Genomic DNA, 26,165 nt, shown 5'->3' with positions numbered 1-26,165 from the left:
GCCAATGATTCCCCCCCCCCGCCCCCCTATGGTAACATTAACAACACATGTCCTTTGGAAAACCAAGCCAAAAATTCACATGGAGGGAAAATTACATCAACTACAGGTCTTGTGAAGATCCAGGTGTAAAGAGAGCATCGAATGTGCCCTGTCACTCTTCAGTCTGTACAACTATCCTGCTCTAACTATGCAGATTCTCAGATTACTCCACTCCTAATCATTGGTCTGGTGAAACAGCAGCACCACATACTTGTGTGGGGAGGTGGTGGGATGGGGGTGGGGAAGCAGAGGTTACCTTTCACTGTCACGTGGACGCTCTGGCTGGTGGAGAGTTGTGGTTGGACCAACACGTTGCACGTGTACTCTCCCTCGTCCACTTCCTTTTGCACGTCCGAGAGTTTCAGAGTTCCATTGTTCTCAAATGCCACTTGCCGGTGGTTAAAAGGAAGCAGATTAGAGTTCTTGTACCATTTGATGGAGTAATACGGGTAGCCAATCACACGACAGTGAATGTATGTGTCCCGCCCCGCTATTGCTGTGATATTTTTCATTGGTCGAATGCTGGCAGGCCCTGGAGAGACACGAAGAAACTCTTGAAAATAATTTAAGGGTACATCTCATGTGGGGAAACAGGTACACTTTTCTTTGAGTTAAAAATGTAGATTATTTTCATGTAAGCACATCTTTTTCAATTAAACAATATTTTATGCATTTGGCATTTACTACCAGGACGGGTTTTGTTTTGTTTTTATTTCTTTTTAGTTCCATTGAATTTCATTTACTTTCATGTGAATCAGATGAGTGTTAAATACTTTAGTTATCTGTTACTTTTATTAAAATGTTTTGAATTGCAAGATTAAGGGAATTTAATCAATAAAAAGTAACTAGTCTACACTGAACAGTCGTGCTCTTTTTGTGAGAGCACGGGTAGCAATTGATCGATTGTTTAACTCTATAAAATGTGTTGTGAAGATGGGGTTAAGCCATGTTGCACTATGCATGTAAGGTAAGTACCATGTACATGAAGGTTTATCATGAATGCAGTGAAACGGAAGAAAAGGAGAAAGGAGAGAGCATGCAAAGCATAAACCAGGAAAGGAAAGATCCAGTGGACGGATCCAAGAGTAAAACAAGAGATCAGGCTGACTAGAGAAACCAAAATGTCGTTTCCAACATTAACCCAACTGGTGCCGTTCCTGAGTAGGAAGGGAAGGGTAGGAAATGGGAAGCAACAGTTAATCCATTCTGGCATTCCAAGACTCGGCTCGGTGCATGCAGAAACCTGCTTCTCCACTCCAATGAGTTATGTGTGTTTTTTGAGGAGCTGATTTGACAAGCACCTCTTACGTTTATTCGAGCCTGGTACAGGACGACTCCCGCCGAGTTGTTGGCAGTGCAGCGGTAGACGCCACCGTCCCGGACCTGAGAGCTGGAGATGTTCAGGTAGCTGACCACGTTCCCCTCCGACGTGATCATCTGGCTGATGCGGTGACTGCCGCCCTTGAGAATTGGGTCGTCGTCCAGGGTCCACGTGATCGTGGGCAAGGGGGTTCCCTTCACGTTGCACATAAGGGAAACCGGTTCTGCCGGGCTCACCACTTTTTCACTAAAGGCAGAAATGATTTTGGGAGTTCCATCTGCAGGAAGACAAATGATGGAAGGAAGTGGCATATATAAATAATTAAACAGCTTCCAAGCGCATTTATTTAATCGGTAGGAAGGAGATGTAGTGGTTGTTAAACACTACTATAAAAGGTCTGGCTCTACTGATAAAGCAAAATCCCAATCAGAACAAGATTCTACTGTTTTCAAAACAGGTAAGCACTGCCTTAGCAAACTTTAATAAATCACTTATGTATTTCCTGATTGACTTACGAAAAGGAACAATAATGCAAACCGGATATTCTGGTTGAATGACGACAGCTTCTAAGATGTCTCCAATTCAACACTAGTAATCCTACCCAGAGTAATAAACAGAGAAAATCCACAAACCCCCAAACAGTCTTTTTAGCTTTCCACTTGTCTCAGGTTATTCAGGAACTTTTCACTAGGGAATTGTTTAGAGGAATAAAGGAAACTACTGAGAAACTATCTCATCTTTACTATTTTCTCATAAGAAATAATCTTTTATAGTTTCAATTACAAATAGTAATTGCATGTAAATTTCCATGAGGTCCCTGAGAATGGGTAGAAACTAAATAAAGTTTGAACCTTCTGGCATGTATTATGTATCTCTAAAAGTATTTTAAGTAGGGTAGCCACATAATTTGTCATCCAACTTGTGACACTTCTGAGAGTGTAACAGGCACTGCTAACAATTATGCCAAGAGAACACACATGACCCAGAACTGTCCCAGGCAAACTAGGATCTTAATCTTGGAGAATTTTCTGTAGGAACTTTTGATATGTTTAACAAAGATCAAATTTTTACATTTCTTTATTTTTATTTTTTAATTTTTTTGGAGGGGGGCAACTGTCATGTATATTAACTACTTCCATCTATTATGTTGCAGTAATCACAAATGCATGTTTCTTTTTTTATATTCGTTTTCACTGAGAGAGAGAGAGAGAGATACATGCATATTAAAGAAAATGTATGAAAGTCAAAAGAAGTTACCAGTAGGCCTACCAGCCTCAGGCATACAAATCAACATCGTGACACTGTTATTCTAGGCATAAGTGGGTCACTGTGACATCACTGTGATCACATGCAACAGGATTTCTGAGTCTGGTAATAAACCTTGCTAGAGGGGACTTTTTTTTTTTTTAAAGAGTTTTTGTGTTCAGTTAGAGGGTTTGTTCCATAATAAAAGATAATAGTTAATAGATATTATCTTTTTTCATTTTTAATTTTTATTATAGAAGTTATACATATTCACTGTTGAAAAATTGAAAAGTACAGATAAAAGGAAGGGGGGGAAATTGAGGACACCTTGTAATTCCATCAGAGAAAGATAATTCATAGTTCCAAATGCCCCTGAGGAAAGTGTCACTCATCACCCCAAAAACCTGGAGGCCTGGTTCTGTGGTCAGTGCTACTGGCTGTGTAGGGTCCTTGTGATGGTGGGGCTGTGCTTGGAGTGCTTCCCTACCCCTCTACCATCTCTTCATTCCCAAATTCCTTGATCCTGTCATCTATTCCAACTCATGGTTCAGATGGCTGGAGAAGGCCCCCAAGTTCTGTATGATTTTCCCAGATGCATTCATAAGTGGCATATTGCAGTGTCCTTGGACTACATTTTCCTTTTATTATCAGAGATAAAAAAGGAGCTTCAAAATATCTAAACGAAAAATCTGAGCAATTGTCTTTAATTCACGGCAGACATGGCTTCATGGTGCTGTGTGTTTAATTTTACAGAGAAGTTAGATGTCACCATGATTGTTATTCTTTGTACAGGACTGATCATCAATGCTGGGGGATGCTGAGGTTATTTTATTTGTCCTTATAATTCCACTGCTTCTGTGAGATGTTTTTCACTGTGAATTTCTCTGCACTGATTTCGACACTAAACACTGATTTTGACACTGCAAACTCAGTGTTTTATCTGTTTGGGAAAGTCTTCTTCAGTTATCCTTTTTGTGTGCAGGTAAAGTTTACAGTCAGTGAAATGTACACATCTCAAGTGTACAGATGAGTCTGTCACATATATATACCTGTGTAACCAGCCAAACCATCAAATATGAAACATCTTTGACGCCCCCCAAAGTTCCCTAATCATTTCCACCCTCCGGAGGTATTCACTGTTCTGATTTCTGTCTCCATGTGTTCATGTTGTCTGTTCTTTGAACTTCAGATAAATGTAACAAGACAGCATGTACTCTTATACGTGTGTGCTCTATCGTAGCCACAGTGCAGTTAATAAAATTAGAAAATGTAACTTTGGAATAGGACCATTATCTAATGCACAGCCCACATTGAAATTCTGCCAGTTGACCAACAGTGTTTCTTACAGCTATTTTCCTCCAGTCAAATCACCATCCCACATTACATTTATTTGTCATGTCTCTTGAGTTTCTTTTAATCTGGAACATTCTTTGATCTCTTTCATGTTTCTTGAGTTTGATAATTTTGAAGAGCTCTTTTGTAGTCAGTTGCTCAAATTGGATTTGTCTTCTATTTCCTCATGATTAGGTGCAGATTGTGCATTTTTTTTCCATAGTTGGAAGCCATTTGTGTATTTCTTTTTTGAAACATATGCTCAAATCATTTATCCATTTTTACATTAGACTGTTTGCCTTTTTGTTATTAACTTGTAGGAGTTCTTCGTGAAATACAAGAATATATCTTATAATAGTCAGATACTCATGTATTTGTATTTCTCAGGTATCCTATATATTATAAAATATCTGTCAGACACATCTATGGTACATATTATATATTTGTGTGTGTGTATGTATAAAGTATTTTCTTCTTGTCTGTGGTTGTCTTTTCATTGTCCTAATGATGTCTTTGTCTTTCACATTTGGTGCTGTCTGTGTTCTAAGAAATCTTTGACTACCCTCAAATCATGAAGAATTCTTGTGTGTTTCCTTTTAGAGACTTTATAACTTTATATTTTACACTCAGGTCTGTAAGTTATGTCAAATTAATTTTTGTGTACGGTATGAGATGTTAGATAGAAATTGATATTCACTTTTTGTCATACATTTTTTGAGTTATTTCAGTACTCTTTATTGGGAAGACTTTCTTTTAACTATTCAATATTCTGTGTTCTTTTGAAAATCAGTTTATTATGAATGTGTGAGCATATTTCTGGACCATCTATGTGTTCCATTGAGCTATATATCTATCTTGTTTAGTATAGCTTTATGGTAACTCTTCAAACCCAGTAGTAAGAATCTTCCAACTTTGTTCTTTTTCACAATTGTTTGATTTTTTTATTGGTTATGAATATTTATGATATACAAGCTGATTGTCACCCCTCATACCCATGATGTGGGGGCCAGATTCATACTGAGAATGAATCCATTACCACAAATTGCATTTGTACCCCATGTCCCCCACCCAATTTTCCCCAACCTCCCTCCCCCTCCCCTGTCCCCCCACTCCACTTTGTAGCCCAAGGAATGTTCTCTCCCCCTGCAAGTCCAATGCACTACTGTGGTCTTTCTTTCCTTTCTTCCTTTCTCTCTTAGCTCACTTCTTTCTCTCTTAGCTCCCACATATGAGTGAGTACATGTGGTATCCCTCTGTTCTTTGCTTATTTCAACTCAACATAAGTTTCTCCAGGCTCATCCATGTTGTTGCAAATGGGAGTATTTCATTCTTTTTTATGACAGAGTAGTATTCCGTGGTGTATATATACCACAGTTTCCTTATCCAATCATCCATCTATGGACCTTTAGGTTGGTTCAATGTCTTGGCTGTTGTAAACAGAGCTGCAATGAACATCGGAGTGCAGGTCGTTCTCAGTTATTTACTTTTCCATATACATATTTTAAATCAACTTAGACTATAAGACTTCCTCTTTTACATATAAATTTAAAAAATCAATCTATATAGGCTCTGGGATTTTGATTGGGATTACACTGATCACTTTAGAGAGAATTGTTAATTTAAGAATATTTAGATTTCTAATCCCTGAATGTGGTATATCCTTCTAATTTCTAGGTCATCTCAGTTTTATATTAGCAGTGTTTTGTAGTTTTATGTGTTGAAATCTTTCACATCTGTGTGAAATTCATTCCTAAGTATCTTATGTTTCATGCTATTGTAAATGAAAAATTCAAAATACTATTTTCCAATTGTTTATTCCTACTATATAGAAATAAAATCATATTTTGTATATTGTTCTTGTATCCTATGACTTTTTTAAAACCACTTACAGGAATTGTTTTATAGTCTTCATGGAATTTTCTCTGTAACAACGCCTGTGATTAAAGATAGCTGAAATTTTTCTTTTTCAAACTTTATGCATTTTATTTTCTATTTATGTCTGTCTAGGACTTCTAGTATAATGTGAGGTAGAAGTGGTGGGTGTGAACATCTTTGCCTTGTTTTAATCTTAAATGAAGAACATTTAGTGTTTAACCATTAAGTATGATTTTAGCTGTAGATTTTTCATAGATGCCACTAATCAGGTCAAGAAATGTACCTATATTCCTAGTTTATTGGGGGATTTTTATTCCATACAGATGTTGAATTTTGTCAAATGATTTTTTCTAGATACATTGAGATGATCAATTTGTCTTTCTCCTTTATTTTATTAATATAGTGACGTATAGATTAGTTTTTGTGCTGCCAATCTTGCACTTATAGGATATAAGGATATACATACACACATCGATATATATCTTTGTGCATATACGTATATGTGTGTGTGTGTGTTTAATCACATCTACTGAAAGTTAAAATTGCAATACTTTTTGCGAAATGTAAGAACCTTGTAACAAATAACTTAAAATCTTTTAAATTATATTCTGTACTTTGTGTTTTTACATCTATTTATGTTGTGAACTCTATAATAACTGGTACAATTTTATAATTTGTCAATTGTTGTTTAAAGAATTAAAAGAGAAAAATAATTTTGCTAAATTTTTACTGACATATTTACCATTTCTCATGCTCTTTGTTTCTATGTCTCTGCATTTCCATTTTATGTCACTTCCTTCTCCCTGCATTATTAATGTATAGTTCTTCTAACATCACATTCTCTCGCCTTTTGTTTACTGAAAATAGTTTTATTTTGCCTTCATTTTTAAAGACTATTTTTGCTATAGATGTCTAGATTGGCAGATGGGGGTTTTTTTTGTTTTTTATTTTCTTTCCTACAGTTTTAAAATGTTGCTCCATGTCTTCCGTCTTCTAAAATATCTGATAATAAGTCATTCATCATTTGTATTAATATTCCTTTTATGTAATATTTTTCCTCCCTCAGATTTACAAGATTTTCTCTTTATCTTGGTTTTTTGGCAGCTTGACACTGATGAACCTGCATGTCATTTTCTTTGTATTTATTCTTGGAGTTTGCTGAGTTTCCTGGATATGTCACTTTATTTTTTTATGCCAAATTTGAGAAAATTGTGGCCATTACTTTTTGAAATATTTTTTTCTTCCTTGTTTTCTGTCTCCTATTTTTCTGGCCTCTAATTATACATATGTCGGGTCCCACTTGTCACCAAGGCTCTGATCATTTCCTTTATTTATCTATTTATTTTGCTAGGTCCATTCCTGTATTTGTGATTTTTGTTCATTGCTTGGTTAGTTTTGTTTTGTTTTTTGTACAGAAGTCAAACCCTGGAACTTAGTGTTATCAGCACCATGCTCCAACCAACTGATGTACCCAGCCAGTCCATTCTAATCATTTTCTTTGCAGTCTTCTTTCTCTCCATGCTTCAGATTGGATAGTTTCTTTTAATCCATCTTCAAGTTCACTAATCCTTTCTTCTTCTTTCTCCAATCTTGCCATAAAACAAATATGGTGAGTTTTTTTCATTTCTATTGATTGCTCTTTATAGTTTCCATTCTCTGCTGATCTCTCTTCCCTGTGTTCACTCATTCTGTCCATATTTTCCTTTAAGTTATTGAACATATTTTAAATAGCAGCTTTAATCTCTTTGTTTGCTAATTCTAACAGCTGGGGCCTCTCTGGGTTCTCTTTCTATTACCTGCTTTCTCTTTTGTCGTTTGCTCACAGTGTTCTGTTTGCTTGTTCTCTGTGTATCTAGTTTTTTGTTTGTTTGTTTGTTTGTTTTTCATTGCAGACTTGGATCCTGACCTATATTTTTGCAGTTCAGGTGTCAACCAAATTTTCCAAAGAAGTTTATTTGGAGGTTTGGGGACTCTCTATTGGTATTCCTTCTTTCCTGGAACTTCCACACACCCCACCCCCCACCCCTTTGCAGATGTTTTAGCAGTCCAGACACCTTAATTGCATAAGCCTGAAGCTCTCTGCTTTTCTTCTAGGTCTTCTCCCCTACCCCACATGGACTAGGGAGTGTCCTCAGGGTAAAAGTGGTATCAGTGTAGATATTATCTAATCCTTTTCCCTTCTTTGAATGGTCAAATCTTTTCTTCCTACTTTGGGCATCTTTCCAGAATCTACATATACTTTTGCTTTTCCCAAAGTTCTAACTTTTATCTGTTTTGGGGTAAGTCCAATGCATTCTATTTTACCATTTCCAGTCTGGAACCTGTGATTATTCTTCTTTTATTATTCCATTTCCAGTTATTCTAGTTTTATATTGAACCTGTAATTATTAGATTCCATTTTTTAGCCTCATGGGAGGCATTCCCAGATTCTCCATTGTATCAATGGTCATTCCTAATTTACAGAACTGTGAGTTCTCATAATTTTATTTTAATTCATAGCAATTTCAGTGGGAATAACAGCAGGCTTTCTCAGAGGAGACTAGTTAGACACCATTTTAAAGCAGCTCCTAGCTATGCTCTATAGTTCCGTTTCTGCTCTCTTTTGTTACATTAGCACTGTCATCTCTCAGAAGAGAAAAAATAAAGTGAAGCTTCTTGTCCTGAATGGAAACCGACATGTGACAAATAAACCCATGCATGGGCTCTGCGTGCTCCTTTGCCCCCTTTTTGTTCAAGTGACAGGCCTTTCTGGAGATGAAAGCGGACACTATTTTCCTAGGGAGACCTGAGTGTCTTTGAAATCTTTCTTACTGTCAGTCCCTGATAACCCGAACTCTTTCGACATCATTATGGATTATCAATATGCTCTTTAGGTTTTCTCGGTCACGAGAAATGGTTGCCGAGGTAACTAGGTAATTTCTCCTTTTGTTACAAAGACTCTAAAAATAGTGACTATATAAGGACTACACATCCGCAAACTGGCTCTGTACAAATTGCTTACTTTCTGCACTTAATTATTATGTGGAACCCAGTGTCAGGCATTTAGCATGAGTACCGAGGCTTCAGCTAATTTCCCCTCTCCTTTAAAAACTCATTGTCTGCAATAAAATGCTTGAATCAAAGTAGGAATATCATTACTAAGCCTGCTTCTTCTTAAAAATTAGCTAAAGGTAAAAAAAGCAATAACAGAAATATCCTCTTATCAAGACAAATTTAAACTTATTTTCATACAGAAATGGATTTCATTTGTTGTTCTCTTTGGCTATATAAAAATCATGTCATTATTTTAATCAATTGATAACAGATGAATTTTAAATTATTTCCAACAAGTCATGTAATATACAGAGAGAAGCTAGTTGAGTTACATGGTGGTAAATGTATATCTTATTTAAGTATTACCTGTGATAGCTTCTCTCCCTGGTTGGTTGGTAAGTTTGATGATGTAAGTACGCAGTAGCCAGTTAAGAAGAGTAAACATTATAACATACCTAACACCCGATATTATACCACAAAGTAATTCCTTGCAAATTCCATTCACCTGAATCTTTAAACATTTGGACACAACTCATGTACCGACCAGATGCTATTTTTTTCACTCTGCCAAGCCTATATTGAAATTTTGCTCTGCACTTTGTCTCTAGAGTTGTTCTTCTCACTGGGTACTATTCTCCACCCCCAGGGAACATTTGGCAATGTCTGGAGACATTATTGGTTGTCACAACTTGGAGGAAGTGTTACCAGCATCTAGTGGGTAGAGGCCAGAGATGTTGCTAAAATCCTACAATGCATAAAACAGCCCCCCCCCCCAAAGGCATTATTGAGAAACCTTTGTCTAGAGGATAATAAATTGTCAATACCACTGTAAGTTTCAAGTTTCTAAGGCCTCTATCTTGACAAGTAACTAAACACATGAGTGGGAAATACTCATGTTACTTAGCTTTATGTTATTTCTAATATAATACAATTTCAGTCTCATGAGAACTTTCTGATTTGCCTGATTTAGCTTGAAAAACTGGGGTGGGGTTATTATCTGGTGAGATAGACAGAGATCTTAAATCTGAGTTCTCAGCTCTGTGTCAGCCTTTATTCTTCTTTTCTGAGTGCTCTGGGGGTGGGTTCTTTTCAGCTGTACCCTGTAACGAGGCCCACTGACCTTCGAGGACCACCTGTACATAGTCTTGAGCGGACAGCTTGTCCTTCCGCACAAAGCACTGGTACGCGCCCCCGTCACTTCTGACCATGTGATCCATTATAAGGTTTTCATGGTTGATCCCTGTGATCCTCACATTTTTTCCAGGGTTGAGTATTTCACCATTTCGGTACCAGGAGAGTTCCTGGTCCTCAGTTCCTGTCACGCTGCAGGACAAGGAAACCTGGCTACCCACGCTGCTTTTAACCTTCCTGGGACTGATGGTGGCTTTCAGTGGCTCTGGAGATTTGGGTAAGAGAGAAAAAGAAGGTAAAAAGCATCACATATGCAGACATCATTACAACAACATGCTGGGCTTTTGACAAAGCAAACATTCCTGCAAAGCGCTCCATACAGTTCTTACATTTAGTGTTATTTTACAGTGTGCCACTTTGGGAACACCATCTTTGCTATTTTTGTATCTGACCTTTCTGTATGTAAAAAATAGAATAATGTTGGTCAAACTGCTTTGTCCCTGACTGCACATGTGGATGATGGTATTAATCCACTGACAATGAGAAATGCAGTGTGCTGGTTACCAGTAGGGACACAAGTATTTGAATATATAAATCCTATTTGCCATCCCAAGGTGGGACTGATGGGTTTGACTTGGGCTGTACTCACATGCACATGCCCTGTGGGGCCTAACCAGGGTCAATAACACACGGCTGTGAACAGATAGGCTGATGTTAGGATTTGTGATCACGAAACAGAGTTTCTCTCTAAAATGAGGCTGGCTTGGACAGGAATGAAATTTCCATTCTTGACTTTCTCCGTTTTCAATTCAATCAACCTAATTCAATGTAGAAAGCATTTACTGAGCATCTACTGTGTGCCAAGGATGGTATTAAACTCACAGGTGAGACAAAGATGAATAATATTTATGGTACAATTAGTATGTGCCATAAAATTACCAAACATTTTTCATGCATTATTCAAGTCAGTCTTCCCATATTCTGTAAGTTTTGTGTTATCATCTTCATATTACAGAAGAGGAAATGATTATTCAGAGAGATTAAGTAACATGAGCCAACCGACTCAACAGGTAAATGTCAAAAAAATCCAAAAAAGAGGTTTTTTTTTTTTTTTTTTTTCTTACCCCAGTTGTCCCTGACTTCTCAGCTCACTGCTCAGTCTTTTAGATTGACAAGAAAAATACAAACATGACTACAGTTATAAAGCAGAATGATGTTAAGGGACATTAGAGACATGGCACATATGGGGGAGGATTGATAGGAAGACCAGAAAGGTTTTGGAGATTAAGGATGGACAGAACTGAAGCCATCTGGAACAGAGAAAGGGCACTGCAGAGAGAACCACATGCATTAAGGCATGAAACCCAGGCGTGTCTGAGGAAGAGTTTCTGATTCAGTTCAGATGCAGTAGAGGGTCCCTGAAGATGAAAAGTGGGAGGAAAACTGCAAAAGCAGTCTGGGACAAGACTGTAAAGGCTGTGAGATTTTGAAATTAGATCAGAGAGATAAAGAAAGCATTCAAGAATGCTTGGCAAGTGAGTGTCATTGTCGAACATCTTTTTAGGAGAATTGGTTGTTCATATGGTCTTTGACAAATTACAGTGAGGAAACTGATAGCAGATGTCTAGTGGAGGTGAAATTAAGACCCAATCTAGGACAGGGTCAAGGCGGAGAACATTGCTGAGAAGCTGGGAGGTCAATCTTGAGGACTCGGCAGGAAGTAGACATGGAAAAGAAGGCTCAAAGAGGACCTGAGACTTAAAGTTTGCACCTGGGGTGGGTGGGGTTCAGGGGATGTTTCTAATAATAAGGGCCATATGGAAGGTAGAGATAGTGGAGAGTTCAGTTTGGTATCTTCTTTTTTTTTGCTTTTTTTTTTTTTTTTTTTTTACCGGTAAGGGGATCGAAACCCTTGGCTTGATGTTGCCCACACCACGCTCAGCCAGTGAGCACACCGGCCATCCCTATATAGGATCCGAACCTGCAGCCTCGGGCGCTCCCCGTGCCACTGCACTCCCACCGCTGCACTCTTCCAAGTGAGCCACGGATTCGGCCCTCAGTTTGGTATCTTCACTGTTCTTTTAAAGTTCCTGCTGAACATCTGATATAAAACTGGGAGGCATACTTGTCTGACAGGAAGGAAGCTGCAGCGAAACATACAGATTCAGAGGTTTTTTCCAGAGAGGAGGAATTTGAAGCCATATGAATGAAAGAGAGTCCCAAGAGGAAAGAGAAGAGGGCTCTGAACATTGGACCCAAGAGAGTGCTTTCTGTCTAGAGAAGAGAGACAGGGTCGAGGAAGCAGTTTTCTTCTGTCAGAAGAAGCAGTCAGAAGGGAGGAAGAGAACATTCAAGAAACATTTGAGAACTTGCCTAGATGTGGCAGAAGATTACAATTGTGAAAAGAAGCACAGTCGAAATTAAGACTTTTTCCCAAATAACTTTTAGAATGCAGATAGTTATAGATATTTGATTCTGTACCCCACAGATATATATATATATAATGAATAAAATTTTTTTTTAAAATGTAGATAGTGATAAATAGCTTTAGAGAAAAAGCAAAAGAAATACTCCGCGATTTGAACAGAAGACAGGAGGGGAACAGGAGACATGTCTTTGGGGTTGTAGCATTACATTGGTCTAAGAAAGATGGGACGTTTTAGTAAATGTTAGTAAATAACTTTCCTTGTGGGAGGAGCAACATGAAGCAATGTGACTTACAGTCAGAAAAGGAATGGCTTTGCACAGGGATTAGGCAGAAGCTAGATTTAACAGGAGGAAGGATTGTTTTTTTGAAGCAAAACAATGGAAAATATGATCAGACAGGTTTGCCTGAGATGCCTTGGATACTATCCTAAGATGTGGTCTTTATTCAACAGAAAGTAGGGAGCCACGAAAGGTGCTTTAACAAAGAAAAGATTTTAAGCCTGTAAGAATAGTTCCTACTGGCTGTCCAATGCTGTGTTATTTCGTCTGCGTGATTCTTCAGCTACAGAACTATAACTGTGCACACATTATCTTCCATTTTCTTCTAATCCCAGCCTATGCATGTTTGAATAATAGTTGCAGGGCTCGGTCTGGACTGCTGGTTCCAGCTAATCATTCTAATATTTAACTTAAGTGTATTCACTTAGGCTGGTGTTGAGCTAAGGCAGTCTACACAGGGGTTGACACTGAAGAGACAGCTCCATAAACAGGGCTGGGAAAAAAACAGGTTAAGAAGATGCCTCCCTTTTCAGTGTGAGATCTTTATGGCTGTTTGTTCAGTTAAACTCATCAAATAATAATAATGAAAAAAAATACATGTGTTAAAAAATGAAAGGAGCATTATGTTGGACACTAAGAGACATCCTGCCTGACCAAGGCCCTGCCACCCCACTCTGGCCATGTGACCTTGGTTTCCACATGTGTAAAACTGAGGGTGTTAGACTAGTTTAGAAAGCTCCCTGCAATCATCTCCCTGCCTCTTCTAAGTCTGCCTCAGGATACTTCTCAACACCGTCCTCAAGACGGCCACCACGGTCAATTAAAGATGAAATGCATCCATCATACTTGGGCTAAATGATCTATAGTACTGAGTCCAAGTCCAATATATAGATAATTTAGAGCCCTGTATTTCTGTTTATAATAGCCCCATTTAGGCATTTAAAGAAGCATCTGGAAACAGGCCAAGGACAACCACTTCAATTGGCTGGCATCACTTGTGCTGAAAGAACAATTCTGCCCTCCCGCTCTGTCTATCTTCAGAGAGGCTGGCCATTCTGAATTCAACAGCCAGGTGATGTTATCTTGGAAATGCATTCTGGAAATGTAGTAGTCCTCTGATCTATAGAAAATCTCAAAGGTTTGGGGATCAGACAGACCTGAATTCAAATCCTGCACCCAATATTCTCTAGTTGTGTAACCTTAGGCAATTCGTCTGAGCATTAATTTCCTCATCTGCAAAATGGGGCTACTATTGATTTCCACAGGACTGTTGCAAGGCTTCATGGAAGGCTACAGAGAAAGCCCAGAGTGCCATCAACGACAGCCACACCACCTCTGCAAGTTACCGTCCAACTTACGTTTCACGTACAGGCGGCCTATCACCTTGGCAGTTCCATATCTGTTGGACACTTCGCATACATAGCTGCCTGAGTCTGAGGGGCGAGTGTTCTCAATGAGTAGCCCCGTCACGGTCTTCTGGAACCTTCCTGAAAGTTCCAGAGGCATGTTGTCCTTCAGCCAGCGGTAATCTGGCTCAGGGTGCCCAAGCGCTTTGCAAGGCAGCTCCACACGCTGCCCCGCCATGGCTTTGCGATGATCAAACCCATCCAGTATGGATGGGGCTGAGTTCGCTGGGTCTGAAGAAGAAAGAAAAAGTCTTCAGAGGCAGGGAAGGAGGAGCTGGAGCAGTCATTTAGAATTGCAGGGCTTCATGTATAATTTAAGTCACATCATATCAACTATTGATGCAGATCTTTAAGATTTCGCATGTGAACAGAAAAAAATGCCCTACTCATATAAATTATTTCTGCTCAGAATTTGCAAAAGGTTGAACACCAGTCAGAGCTTCCACTTGTCATTCCCTACCAAATAACTAAAAAATCCAGAGTCAGGGCGCTTCAGCAAGAGTTGTCGGCTCAGGCCAAGAATTAGATTGTCTTTTCATAACCAGGAACATCAGACTTCCCCTTTCAAAAGAGCAACAGGAGCAGAGAGGGGTGTTTAACACTAGTAAAATTTATTTCACAAGAAAAAGAGTTTTACACATAAGTTATTGAATTTGTAAGTGTTTTTATTTATTCATTGTACAAATGTTTTTTGATCCTCAAGTCCAGGGTCAGCACAGAGCCAGGCAATGGAGTGGTAGACCAGACAGCTAGGGATAACGGTGTCCTTGGGGGGCTCATGTTCTGCTGGTGGGTGGGACCATGGGGGGGATGGACTACATGTAGTTAATAAGTAAAGATAACTCACTTGCAGTAAGTGCACTGAAGGAAATGAAAGAGGATGATGTAATAGATGGAGTGGCAGTGCATGTGCTGGGGTGCAGGGATGGTCTGTCTGAGGAGGTGCTGTCCAAGGTGAGATGGTGAAAGGAAAACCATTTACAAGCTGTGGGAAGATTTAAATGGCTAAAAAATCAAAGCAGCTTCCCGATGATCTCTTATGACATGGCCCTGTTTTAAAAAAGTGACAATGTATAATTTCCCTATTCTACTGAATGATGGTTGTCCTCTATGGTATTCTCAAGCTGCATGAGGAAAAGGATAAAAGTGGAAACCACACATCTCAATGCCCCTCAAGTTTGTTTGGAGGAAATGATGACCTCACAGGTATGATCTTTGTGTTATTGTGAAGAATGTAAAATATAACACCCAACTGGATGACAGATATAAAACTCAATGACCTTTCTCTGCTCTCCCTTCTAATACATCATCTTTAGAAGTTGCATGAAACCACATGCGTGAGTGGCCACACTAGTCTCCACATGAACATTACAGAACAGAGTTGGGCTCCTGGCTTCTGAAACCTTCTTATCTTTGCCTCAGTCAGAAAAGTGCCATGGCTCTTTTGATCCACCTGCAATAAACCCGATAGCTAATTCACCCACATCTCTCCATTTCCCCCATCTTCAATCCCTGCCAACCTCTATTCCATTCTTTGTTTCTATGAGTTTGACTGTTTTAGGTTCCCCACAAAACTGAGAACATGTAATATCTGTCTTTCTGTGTCTTGTTTATTTCACTTAGCATAATGCCCTCCAGGTTCATTCATGTTGTAGCAAATGAAAGGATTTTCTTTTTTCTCAAGTCTGAATAATATTTCATTATATATATATATATATATATATATATATATATATATATACACACACACGACAATTTCCTTGTGGTCTGTATGTATTCATCCATTGATGGACACTTAGGTTGTTTCCATATCTTGGCTATGGTGAATGATGCCAAAATAAACGTGGAACTATAGATATATCTCCTTGAGATACTAATTTCATTTCCTTTGGATATATATTCAGAAGTGGGATTGCTGGAACATATAGTAGGTTAAAGCGTACAAAGTTTCAATTATGCAGGATGTATAAGTTTTGGAGATCTAAGGTACAGCATAGTAACTATAGTTAATAATACTGCACTGTATATTTGAATTTTGCAGAGATAGTAGATCTTAAATGTCTCACCACACATACACGCACACGCGAAGTCACAAATGGTAATTGTGAGGTGATGGATTTGTTACTTAGCTTGATTGTGGTAATCATTCATATATATATATATATATGTATCTGAATATATATACACACATATATAAACACTATCTTCCCCACCTTCAATATATATATATATATATAACTTTTATTTGTCAAATATACCTCAATAAAGCTGGAAAAAATACTAGCCAATGATACATATGAAGAGAAAATGTGTAAATTTGCAGGAAACGCAGCTTAAAGGCATGTGACTTAGCTGGGAGAGGCATCTTTGTGTGCCTTCCTTTTCTTCTTTCCATCAACTGGAATAAAGATGTAAAGGGTGGAGCTCTAGCAATCATCTTGGACTACAAGATGACCTTGAGAAGGAAATCACAATGAGGATCATGAATCAGAAAATGAAAGCCTGGTCCCGGGTGACCTTGAAGTTGCCAAACCAGCTTCTGGACTTTTTTTTTATATATATATATATGTGTGTGAAGTAAATTTCTATGTTTTAAAAAGTAACAAAATGCCATCTAGAAAGACCTTCTTTAAACGGCTGTGATTCTATAGTTAGCCACTGGGGGCTGTCAACAGGCATGACAGAAAACAGAACAAAAGCATTTAGCTGAAGCATCCTGTGGTGGATTTCCTCTGATCATCAGAGATCCATTGCAAACTTGCTGCTCTGTGAACTTTGCTGGTGCCTTATGAGAACAATGTGAATGTCACACGATAAGGAAAACTAAATAATCTCCTAAAGAATACATGACTGAGTTTCCAGGACTCTTCTGAAATGTCATTCATTAACCAAAGAATTCTATATTCCATAATTATATTCATTCACATGTTTGGCTGTGGCTCCAGAGGGAGATCGAGATATAAAAGCTTCACCATACCAGGGACAGAGACCGTGCCAGCAAAGGTGTCATTGCTTCATTCCACCTCCTTCTAAAGGAAATTACAGAAAGACTCTGGGAAGTGTTGCTTTGAAGAACAAGTTATTTTCTTATGGACTGAACAGTTAAGAAGAGACGGTCCTAAAAATACATCTCTCCAACCCCTGGCATGTTCAAGTCCCAACTGAGAATATGGAAAAATGGCTTGCTGGTGCACCCATTTTTCTGAAAGTTTCATTACCTGCACACCCCAGTGAGTACCATGAGCTAAAAGAAACAAGGATGTCCCTGGAGCTAACTCCAAAAATGATTTTGAACATCCTTGACCACGTGTGGTTTTATCACCTCCCAGTACATTGACTGTCAGACAATAGAAATAATGTGGGAATAGTGTTTATAGTAAGTAGAAATTGTATCCCAAATATATCTATGAGTATTACCTGGAGTAAAGTTCTCTAATATCATTCCAAAATCTGCCTTCATTTATTTAAGAAACATGGGGATACAATAATAACTCTTGCTCTTGAGAAACACAGATTTTAGTTACACTAGAATAGAAGAATGGAGATACAAAATTGTATGAAAAAGGAGTTGCAAAATCTGTCATTTAGCTCACAGTAGGCGGTCGGACTAGAGTTGGAGAATGTAACACAAAGAAGGCGTCAGCTCCTCTGCTCTTGGAGGTGAGTACTTCCTTATTTTGCAGTTCTGCAACTGCATCATAGCTCCAGTGGCCTGTCCTTTCACCACCCATCCCGCTGTTGTTCCACCTGGCTCTGTTGTTGTCAGTAGCCTGTGCACATTCACCTCTCTTCTAGCATTTCTGGGGACTCCCCATCACCTGGTCATGTTGAAGATATCATCCATGTGCTTTTGCTTTTGCCATCTTACGTTATCTGTTTTAGTTCCAGAAGGAGTTTGGAGTCATTAAAAACCTTGCTTCTAACATGCCTCCACCATGACCAAAATGCCATATGTCCATTTTTTAAATAAATTAAAATCTAATTTAAAACAAAATTTATTTCTCTTTTCCTTCATAGCTTAGCATTTTGGAATAGTAGTCTGCACTCAGTGCCTATGTTCTCATCTTTAGCATTAAGTTTTTCTCTCCACTACTGTATTAAAATTTCTGTGGCCAAAGTCGTGAGTTATCTGCCACATATAGTAGACCCTCATATGAGGTTTTTGAAGACATGTGACTCTGTGGACCTCCCCTCTCCTTGCAGCTATCATGTCCCTCACTGTCCTCACTGACACTTTTGGCCCCAAGTGTTCAGCTTGCTTCTCGGCTCCTCCTCTGCCAGGGTCTTAGTGCATGACATCCGTGCACCGATTACGCTGTGATGCTCACTTCTCTCTTCTCAAGCACTCACCACGCAATCTCAGGGTCACCAAATGCTCATGACTACTGCTGCCCATTTTTGAAACACCAGCAAATCATTCCAGAACAAAAACTAACAAACAACTTGAGGTTAGGAAAAATAAATTTGCCTTTCCAACTCTGAGAGTTAAATTTGAAAACCAGAACTTCCTGATTTAGAGGAAAGATAATAAACAAGGTCACCTGAAGAGAGATGAGCATCTAGATCTCGTCACTTCATTCATCTTCAGGATGGAGAAAGCTTATTTACATGCTTTGCTAACCCTAGTTAATCTTAATCCAAGATCCCCCTCCTCAAATTCAATGCCTCAACATTGTCATTAGGAAGTTTCTCATCCATGCAAACAAGACCTTTTCTAGGATCTTTGGAAAAAGAACTTGTGCTGTCATTAAAGCCACCATGGACTATGGTGACAGATGTCATTTATTTTCTAATTAATTTTTCCCAACAAGACGTAGTAATTATAAAACAAGGGAGGAAATAACAATTGACATGGAAGAGAACAGGTAAAGAAAAAATATTTGTGAGCTCAGAGGAAGTAACGTTTATTTCTGACTTGTATTTGTGCTGGACCTCGAAGATAGGCTGGCTTTGGTTATTTCAAGGATGTGAATTGGGAAGAGAAATCCCCACAGGGTATTACCAAGGACAATGGTTGTTCAGGCAACCATGTTTCTAATTTTCCAATGTTTAACTAGTTTCCATTTCTTCTTCCCCATAAAGCATCACTACAAATAAAATAAGATATTCCTCAAGTGTCAATAGCAAACAACCTTTGGTCAATTCCATCTCATGTCTATAACCATAAAGGACATTCACCACATGGAGCAATTTCACATTCTCAAGCGACAAAGGCAACAGTCAGGTATTCTGCATTTGTTTTTCCATCACTGTGATTTCACACTGCTACACTACACCCTGAGGTGTTAACATCACCCCTGCAAATGGATGGCGTATTTGTTTGACAGATGTGAAAGGACGTCACTTGGAATATCTGTGTTTGTATTACATTGTAATGACAGCGGTTTAAAAGACTTTTAAAATTGCTAAAATATTTTAGAAACAAAACAAAACAAAAAAAACATTTCAGTCACAAATTCTACAGTGTGGCTGGAGTCATCCCAGGACACAAACAAAAAGACAGCAGAAACAGCAGCCGCGGTCTCCACAAACGCTTACCTGACACAAAAAGTCTGGCACTGTTGCTCTGCCTGGTCTCCCCCGTGTACCGGTGCCGCGTGACACAGCGGTAGTTATACAACCCGTCCTCATTCTGTACGTCTTTAATGTACAAGGCTCCCGTGGACGTGATGAGGAATCTAGATCCTTAAACAGATGAAGATGATCGTGTGATTAAAACAGAACAAAAACATCCTGACCACTTAAACCACATCCTTGAATGCTTTTGTGGGTGTTACTTCAGGGTCCAAGCTGTTTTAAGTTTTCCACTAGCCTAAATTAGGAGTTTTTAGTAAGGAAGTTACACAATCAATATATACTTAGCAAATCTAATCTCATGAATTAATTTTTTAAGTCATATAGTTATTTTATAGCATCGGAGTTGGAGTATAATTGGTATGTAGCTAATTTAGCAGATTTCTTGGATCATCATCTTTCTCTGAGAAAGTAACAAGTTAAGGCAGTATTATGTTTTTGATGCAAATTTTTACCTCATGAAAGTATGAACTTTAGCCTCAGTTTGAAGTATTTCAGTAAACGCACAAAAAATGTTAGGCTATAAAGCAATAAAATATTCCACAAACTTCCTAGGAAATATGTCTCATTTCTTTACAATAACAACAAACATTTATCATTATACACGGAGTAAAGATCAATTCTTCCCATGTTCGGTGTTTTAGAGTACTCTACTGGTAATTTTTAATCACTAATTTTTAAAGTGACTACTCAAATAACTGACAATAACTATTTTCACCTCGGGGAGAAAAATTCATTTTTCATTTCATGAAAAATTCAAAATTCACTTCTCAGCTATTCCTCCTTCATATCAGCACAGAACAATGTCCTCTCTGTGACCTGTGATTTTTACCTGCATGACTCTAGTTGTACCTAAATGGCCAAAACTGGAATCAAATACCTGTGTTAGTATAAGAAAAGTGAGGATTTTTTTCCTTTGAAAATGTAAACTTCTGGGCCGACCCCATGGCGCACTCGGGAGAGTGCAGCGCTGGGAGTGCAGCGATGCTCCCGCCACGGGTTCGGATCCTATATAGGAATGGCCGATGTGCTCACTGGCTGAGCGTGGTGCGGGCGACACCAAGCCAAGGGTTGCGATCCCCTTACCGGTCACAAAACAAAGACAAAAAAAAAAAAAAAAAGAAAGAAAATGTAAACTTCTAAAGACAATTTTCACTGTTCAATTTTAATTGGATAGTAAAACAAATTAAGGCACAAAATCACACCTCAAAGTGAGCTGTACACCTTGATGGTGGATGGGTCAGTACTTTTCCTCCCTTTGCTGGACTCTTCTATGGGTTATTTCTGCTGGTGATGCGATTCCACTTGAAAGATAATGGAATTTGTGTATTTGGGAGATGACTAAAATGCCAAAAAATCACTTGCTTTTATTGTTTGTTTTTCTTAGGTTCAATTGAAACTTCCTTTGGTTTATTTTAATCAGAATAGCCAGGAGTCTTTTTTAGGCCTCAAGTATTAAGGATTACACTTTATTCAGAGGTCACTTGCTCAGATAAAATAAAAATGGCTTATGATGTCTTATGCAAGACAAGAGAAATTCAAAAGAACATGGACCTGAAGAAGACCATAAAAAATAAAACAAATACTGAACTACCATAAGTTTTCAAAAAAGATGCAAATTAATTATTAAAAATAGTGTAAAATACCTTTGAAATAATATTTAAATTAACTTTTAAAACAATTCCACTTAGATACTTATTTTACAATATGCCATTGATATGCTAAATATTAGAAAAGCTGAAAAATCTTCTAATACTGTATATTCTAGATAATTTTCCTTTATCCTCCCCCCAAAAGAAAGCAACTAAAGATACCTTTACCACCTGTCATGTGTCATCACATGACATATGACATATATATTCTTGCCTATATATTGTGTATGACTGAAACATTTTTTTTCTCTTTCAATATATTTTGTGCACTTATATAGTACTTTAATAACCAGTTCCTTTAAAGTACAGCATGATAGACAGGAAGGAAGGACAAAAAAGGTAATGTATGTAATTCCTATCACCTTCCTCGCATGAAGTATTTTCATTAGGATTTGCAATCAGCGGTGGCAGAATGTAAGTGGGCGGTGGCCGCATGCATTTGTGACCCTGTGATTCCTGAGAGGGCTCTAGTCTCTAGACACATTTAACTTAATCACTCACTTTGCTCCTGGAATATCTGATGTTTTTACTTGCTTACTTAGCTTGCTAAAGAAGATTCTTTTAACACATGTCATTTCCTAAGAAATTGAAGAATTTATTGTTTAACATATTTTCTGAAATGTTCCCGGGCAGGAGAAGGAGTTGATGTTGACCTAGTCTTTTTATTAATTTGACCTATCTCCACCCAGCTCCTCATTTCTCATTGAAACTCACTTTGAAACTGATCAACATTTTAAAACATCAAAGACAGCTGAAGAGTAGATTTTAATTTTGAGATGGAAATGAAAGCCAAGGTCCTTGGGTACAGTCTCAACTTCAGAGGTGCGTGGAATGCTCAGGGGACCACGAGGGCAGAGCGAGGTCACCAAAGAGCCTAATGTCTGGGCTCCCTGGTAACAAGGAATCACTTTCATCCTCCCTAACTAGCCACTGCACCCCGCTTGTTGCCTTACATCAGCATAGTTTTTTGTGTCATATGGAATAACTGGTTTGTCCTTAAATGGGATTAAATAATGTGCTTCTGTTAAAATAGGCAAATGTGGTATTTCTTGCTATACTCATGTTCTCACTCATAACCAGGAGCTGAATCCATAAATAAACAAATGAACAATAAAGAGAGACAGAGAGAAAGAAAGAAAGAAACAACAATCACAGTAATACATTGAACTTTTAGAAAACTAGAGGTGGAAAAGGGGAGAGTGGGGGGGTGGGCTAATGAGGAATTGGTTAATGGACACGAAGAATGATTGCCTGTTGTAATGACGAATAAGCTAACTATACTGATCTAACCACCACACATTGTACACAATTATTGAAAATTAACGTTGTACCCCACATGTATGTATAATAAAAAATAAAATAAAATAGGCAAATGTTAAAATACAAATTATTGGTATCAGTACAAGGCAAAGACAAATTATTTTCTTTCTGTTTCTCTGTCTCTGTCTCTCCCTGTGTCTGTTTTTTTTTCTCTCTCCCTATCACACACACACACACACACATACACACACACACACACACACCCCTTGACTACTCGGAACTGTCTGGTAACATACAACTGTAAGATACAACAAGGCCAAAATTTTATGGGTAACTTTATTTTACTTGAAAAACAATTAGCATTTTAAATGAAAACATTCCCAGAATATAGTTCATATTTTTTGTCACGTTAAACACACTGCAAGTCAGAGTCAATTGAACGACACCGAATGATTCATCCAACAGCAAGTCCTTCCTGCTCCCATCTCCAAAACACATTCTGCATCCATCCACTTCCCTCCCTCTACGCTGCACGTCTCAAGTCCAGGGGCTCCAGCTTTCTAGCACCTGTATCCACTCCTGCTCCTCTACTACCTAGTCTCGGCTCAACATCCACCACCGCTTAGCAAGATAAACCATTTAGATCTTTAGTGTCTGGTGGAGTCCCACTAGGCCAAATCACTACGTGGCCTTCAATGGTGTGGGCTGTGACTGCATCTTTACAAGCCTCTCGTCTATGCCCTCCGTTGCCCACCATGCCCGGCCACACAGCCCTTCTCTTCATTGCTCTGCCTGGGGACTCGGAGCCAAGATCTACCTGGCTGACTCGTCCTCCTCATCAGTGTCAGTTCCTAAGTTAAATTTCTAGCAATATTAGTCCATGTTAACCACACCCATAGTCACTCATGATCAGGGATGTGGTTCTATTACATCTCAGTGTGAAGTTCTCTTGTGCACGTGTAAGAGATTGATTTAACACTTCTCTCCTCTGACTAGAACAGCAAAAACTTGTTTCGTCATGTTCAACTTTTCATCTCCATTATGTAGGACAGTACTTGGCTATGCTATCCAAAAATATTTAAAGAGGTGAGTCTATCATTGCTTGTATTCAAAACATCTCTTTCTAGGTCTGGGTAAAAAAAAAAAAAAAAAGCTAAAATACCTCTTTTGAGATTTCAGCATGATATTTTCTCATGTATAATACATAAAAAGAGTAGTTTTTTTCACCCTCCATGAATGACAATAATGTTATACGAAAATGAGCACGTTTTAAGATTTTGATGTTAATTATTCTTTCAGTGTCTTATCTGGCTTTTGACTGTGTATCTGGGCTGTTAGATCTTCGATAAGGGCAATCCTATACTCAGGAAGGTTTTAAAAGTACATCTGATATTTTGCTTAGAAATTGGGAGTAAAATAGTAGTTACCAGAGGCTAGGAAGGGGAAGAGGAAGGAGGAGGCAGGGAAAGGTTGGTTAAGGGATATAAAAATACTGCTAGAAAGGAAGAATAAGTTTTAGTGTTCGATAGCACCGTAGGGTGACAATAGTTAACAATTTATTGTATAATTTCAAATACCTAGAAGAGAGGAAGTTGAATGTTCCCAACACAAAGAAATGACAAATGTTTAAGGTGATGGGCATGCTAATTACCTTGATTTGATCCTTGCACATTGTGTACAGGTATCCACATACCACATTGTACCCCATATATATGTACAACCGTTATGAGTCAATTAAAATTTTTAAAAGTTTTAAAAAAGAAAAAAATATGTATCTTAAGGCTTTTTCTTCTTTTTCTGCTATTGCAATCTGAACTGAGTTAAAAGTAATTAAAAGCACAGATGGTTCTTCTAATAAGATGCCAAATGGTAGTGCAACACAATGAAACTTTTATCATCTGTGCCTGCACCTCCAATTAAACCTATACTACGTAACAAAACTGAGCTTTCTTCCAAGCAGTTTTCATAAGCTTCTGAAAAATTAGAGGGAACACAAAATTGAAATCTAAGTTTTAAGTATATAGCATTAGAAATGAGATGAGACTCTAAATGAATATCTCCCATTTTTTAGTTTGAAAGTTAAATTAACATTAACTAAAATAGAAGTAGAAAGTAAAAAAAAAAACTATGATGACTTTAAAGTTATTCATTTTCTCTTAATTTAGATATATGTTAGAAAAAATTTAATTCATGGTTTGGTTCTAAGGTGTGTCCTACTGTGTGATATGATGGGTGGTACCAAGACATGATTAGATGCGGGCATGGAGGAGTTACAGATAGTTCTTGAGCATTTGAGTGCCCTGATAAAGATGATTATTTAGAGAAGATTATTTTGAAAGCTGCATATAAGAGAGAGTGTCCTTTTAAAAAGGGAAATTTGGGCACAGAGACATCATTAATACTAATCCTAATCAGAGCCAATAGGTGCCAACTGAGTGCTTAGTATGGGCCGCGATTGCTCTAACATTATATGTGTTTTGACCCATTTAGTTCTTGCAATGACCCCATGAGGCAGATTGTGTTGTTATTCCCATTTTTCAGATGAGAAAATCGAGGAACAGAGAAATTAATTGGCTTGCCCGTATGCATACAAGTGGAAGTATCTGAGCCAGGACGATACCTGGCAGGCTGGCCCTGTGATTGCCCTCGGTGTGGGACAGACAGCCCTGGGACAAGTTCAGGCAGAGTGTAGGAGCTCAGTAGACATGGGCTAGGCAGGACCTGGCTGAGAGCAGCGTGCCAAGTGTGGAGTCTGGGGGCTTGCAGGGTGTGGCAGCAGTGGTCGAGCTGAGAGGGTGCAGGAAGGGAGATTCTTTTTCAGGAAAGTCAGGAGTTCAGCTGTGAACACGCTATCACTTAAAGACAGTGACTGAAGTCAGGCTGGATATAAAGTTTGGGGACCCAGCTTTGCCTATGAAGGATGAGCCCTTCATGGGAACTGAAGCTTAGGAATTCCCACCCCCAGGGAGGGAAGCGAAGGAAGAGGACCAACAAAAGACCCCGTACAGGAGAGAGAGGAGGGACAGAGGACCCCAGACAGTGTGGTAGTGAGAAAGCCCAGAGAGGAGAGGACTTCCAAAGGATAGTGCCAGCAGCAGCTGCAGCTCCGTGTCTTCATATTGGCACAGCCTGGGTACACAGGCAACCTAAAGAGCCCTGCTTTCTTCATCTGCACAGTGGGGCAATATTACCTTCTTGGGAATACTGTAATATTAAACCATGTAAGCACCTGGCAGAGAAAGACATTTTAGAATAGCTGTAATCTGTAATAAAATATAATGATAAAATATCCCCCTTGCTAGACCAATAAAAATATTATATATCTAATTACAAAGAGCTAGAAATGTATTTAAATTAAAAACACTCTGGGGCCGGCCCGGTGGCGGAGAGGCACATCAAATTCTAGGATTAGACCACTTGATATTGCAAAAATGTCAATTTTTTGCAAATGAAATAAATACATTTTAATTCATTTCCTAACATTATTTAGAACTTGACTGAATCAATCCAAATTAAAATGAGATGTTATTTTCTTCCAGGAGATTAGAAAACAAAATATTTAGTAATATGTAGTCTCCACAAGTGAATGAA

General features: G+C 38.4%; 1 protein-coding gene across 1 annotated transcript in view; it reads right to left on the bottom strand.

Annotated features, from left to right (window-relative positions):
• The window catches only part of LOC103594066 (Down syndrome cell adhesion molecule-like), a gene marked incomplete at its 5' end in the record, with an annotated part of 80,626 nt that extends 60,853 nt beyond the window's left edge, over positions 1-19,773 (bottom strand). Inside the window, 5 exons of the mRNA XM_008577255.1 lie at positions 296-571; positions 1,341-1,637; positions 9,966-10,241; positions 14,041-14,319; positions 19,627-19,773. Coding sequence (XP_008575477.1) covers positions 296-571; positions 1,341-1,637; positions 9,966-10,241; positions 14,041-14,319; positions 19,627-19,773 — 1,275 coding nt within the window. The remainder of the gene's footprint in view (positions 1-295; positions 572-1,340; positions 1,638-9,965; positions 10,242-14,040; positions 14,320-19,626) is intronic.
• Between the last annotated feature and the right edge of the window lie 6,392 nt (positions 19,774-26,165).

The sequence above is a fragment of the Galeopterus variegatus genome, unplaced genomic scaffold, assembly GCF_000696425.1.
Source record: "Galeopterus variegatus unplaced genomic scaffold, G_variegatus-3.0.2 Scaffold1470, whole genome shotgun sequence".
NCBI classification, from domain to species: domain Eukaryota; kingdom Metazoa; phylum Chordata; class Mammalia; order Dermoptera; family Cynocephalidae; genus Galeopterus; species Galeopterus variegatus.
Note: the sequence above shows the minus strand (reverse complement) of the source record. Positions and strands in the feature narration are given on the sequence as shown.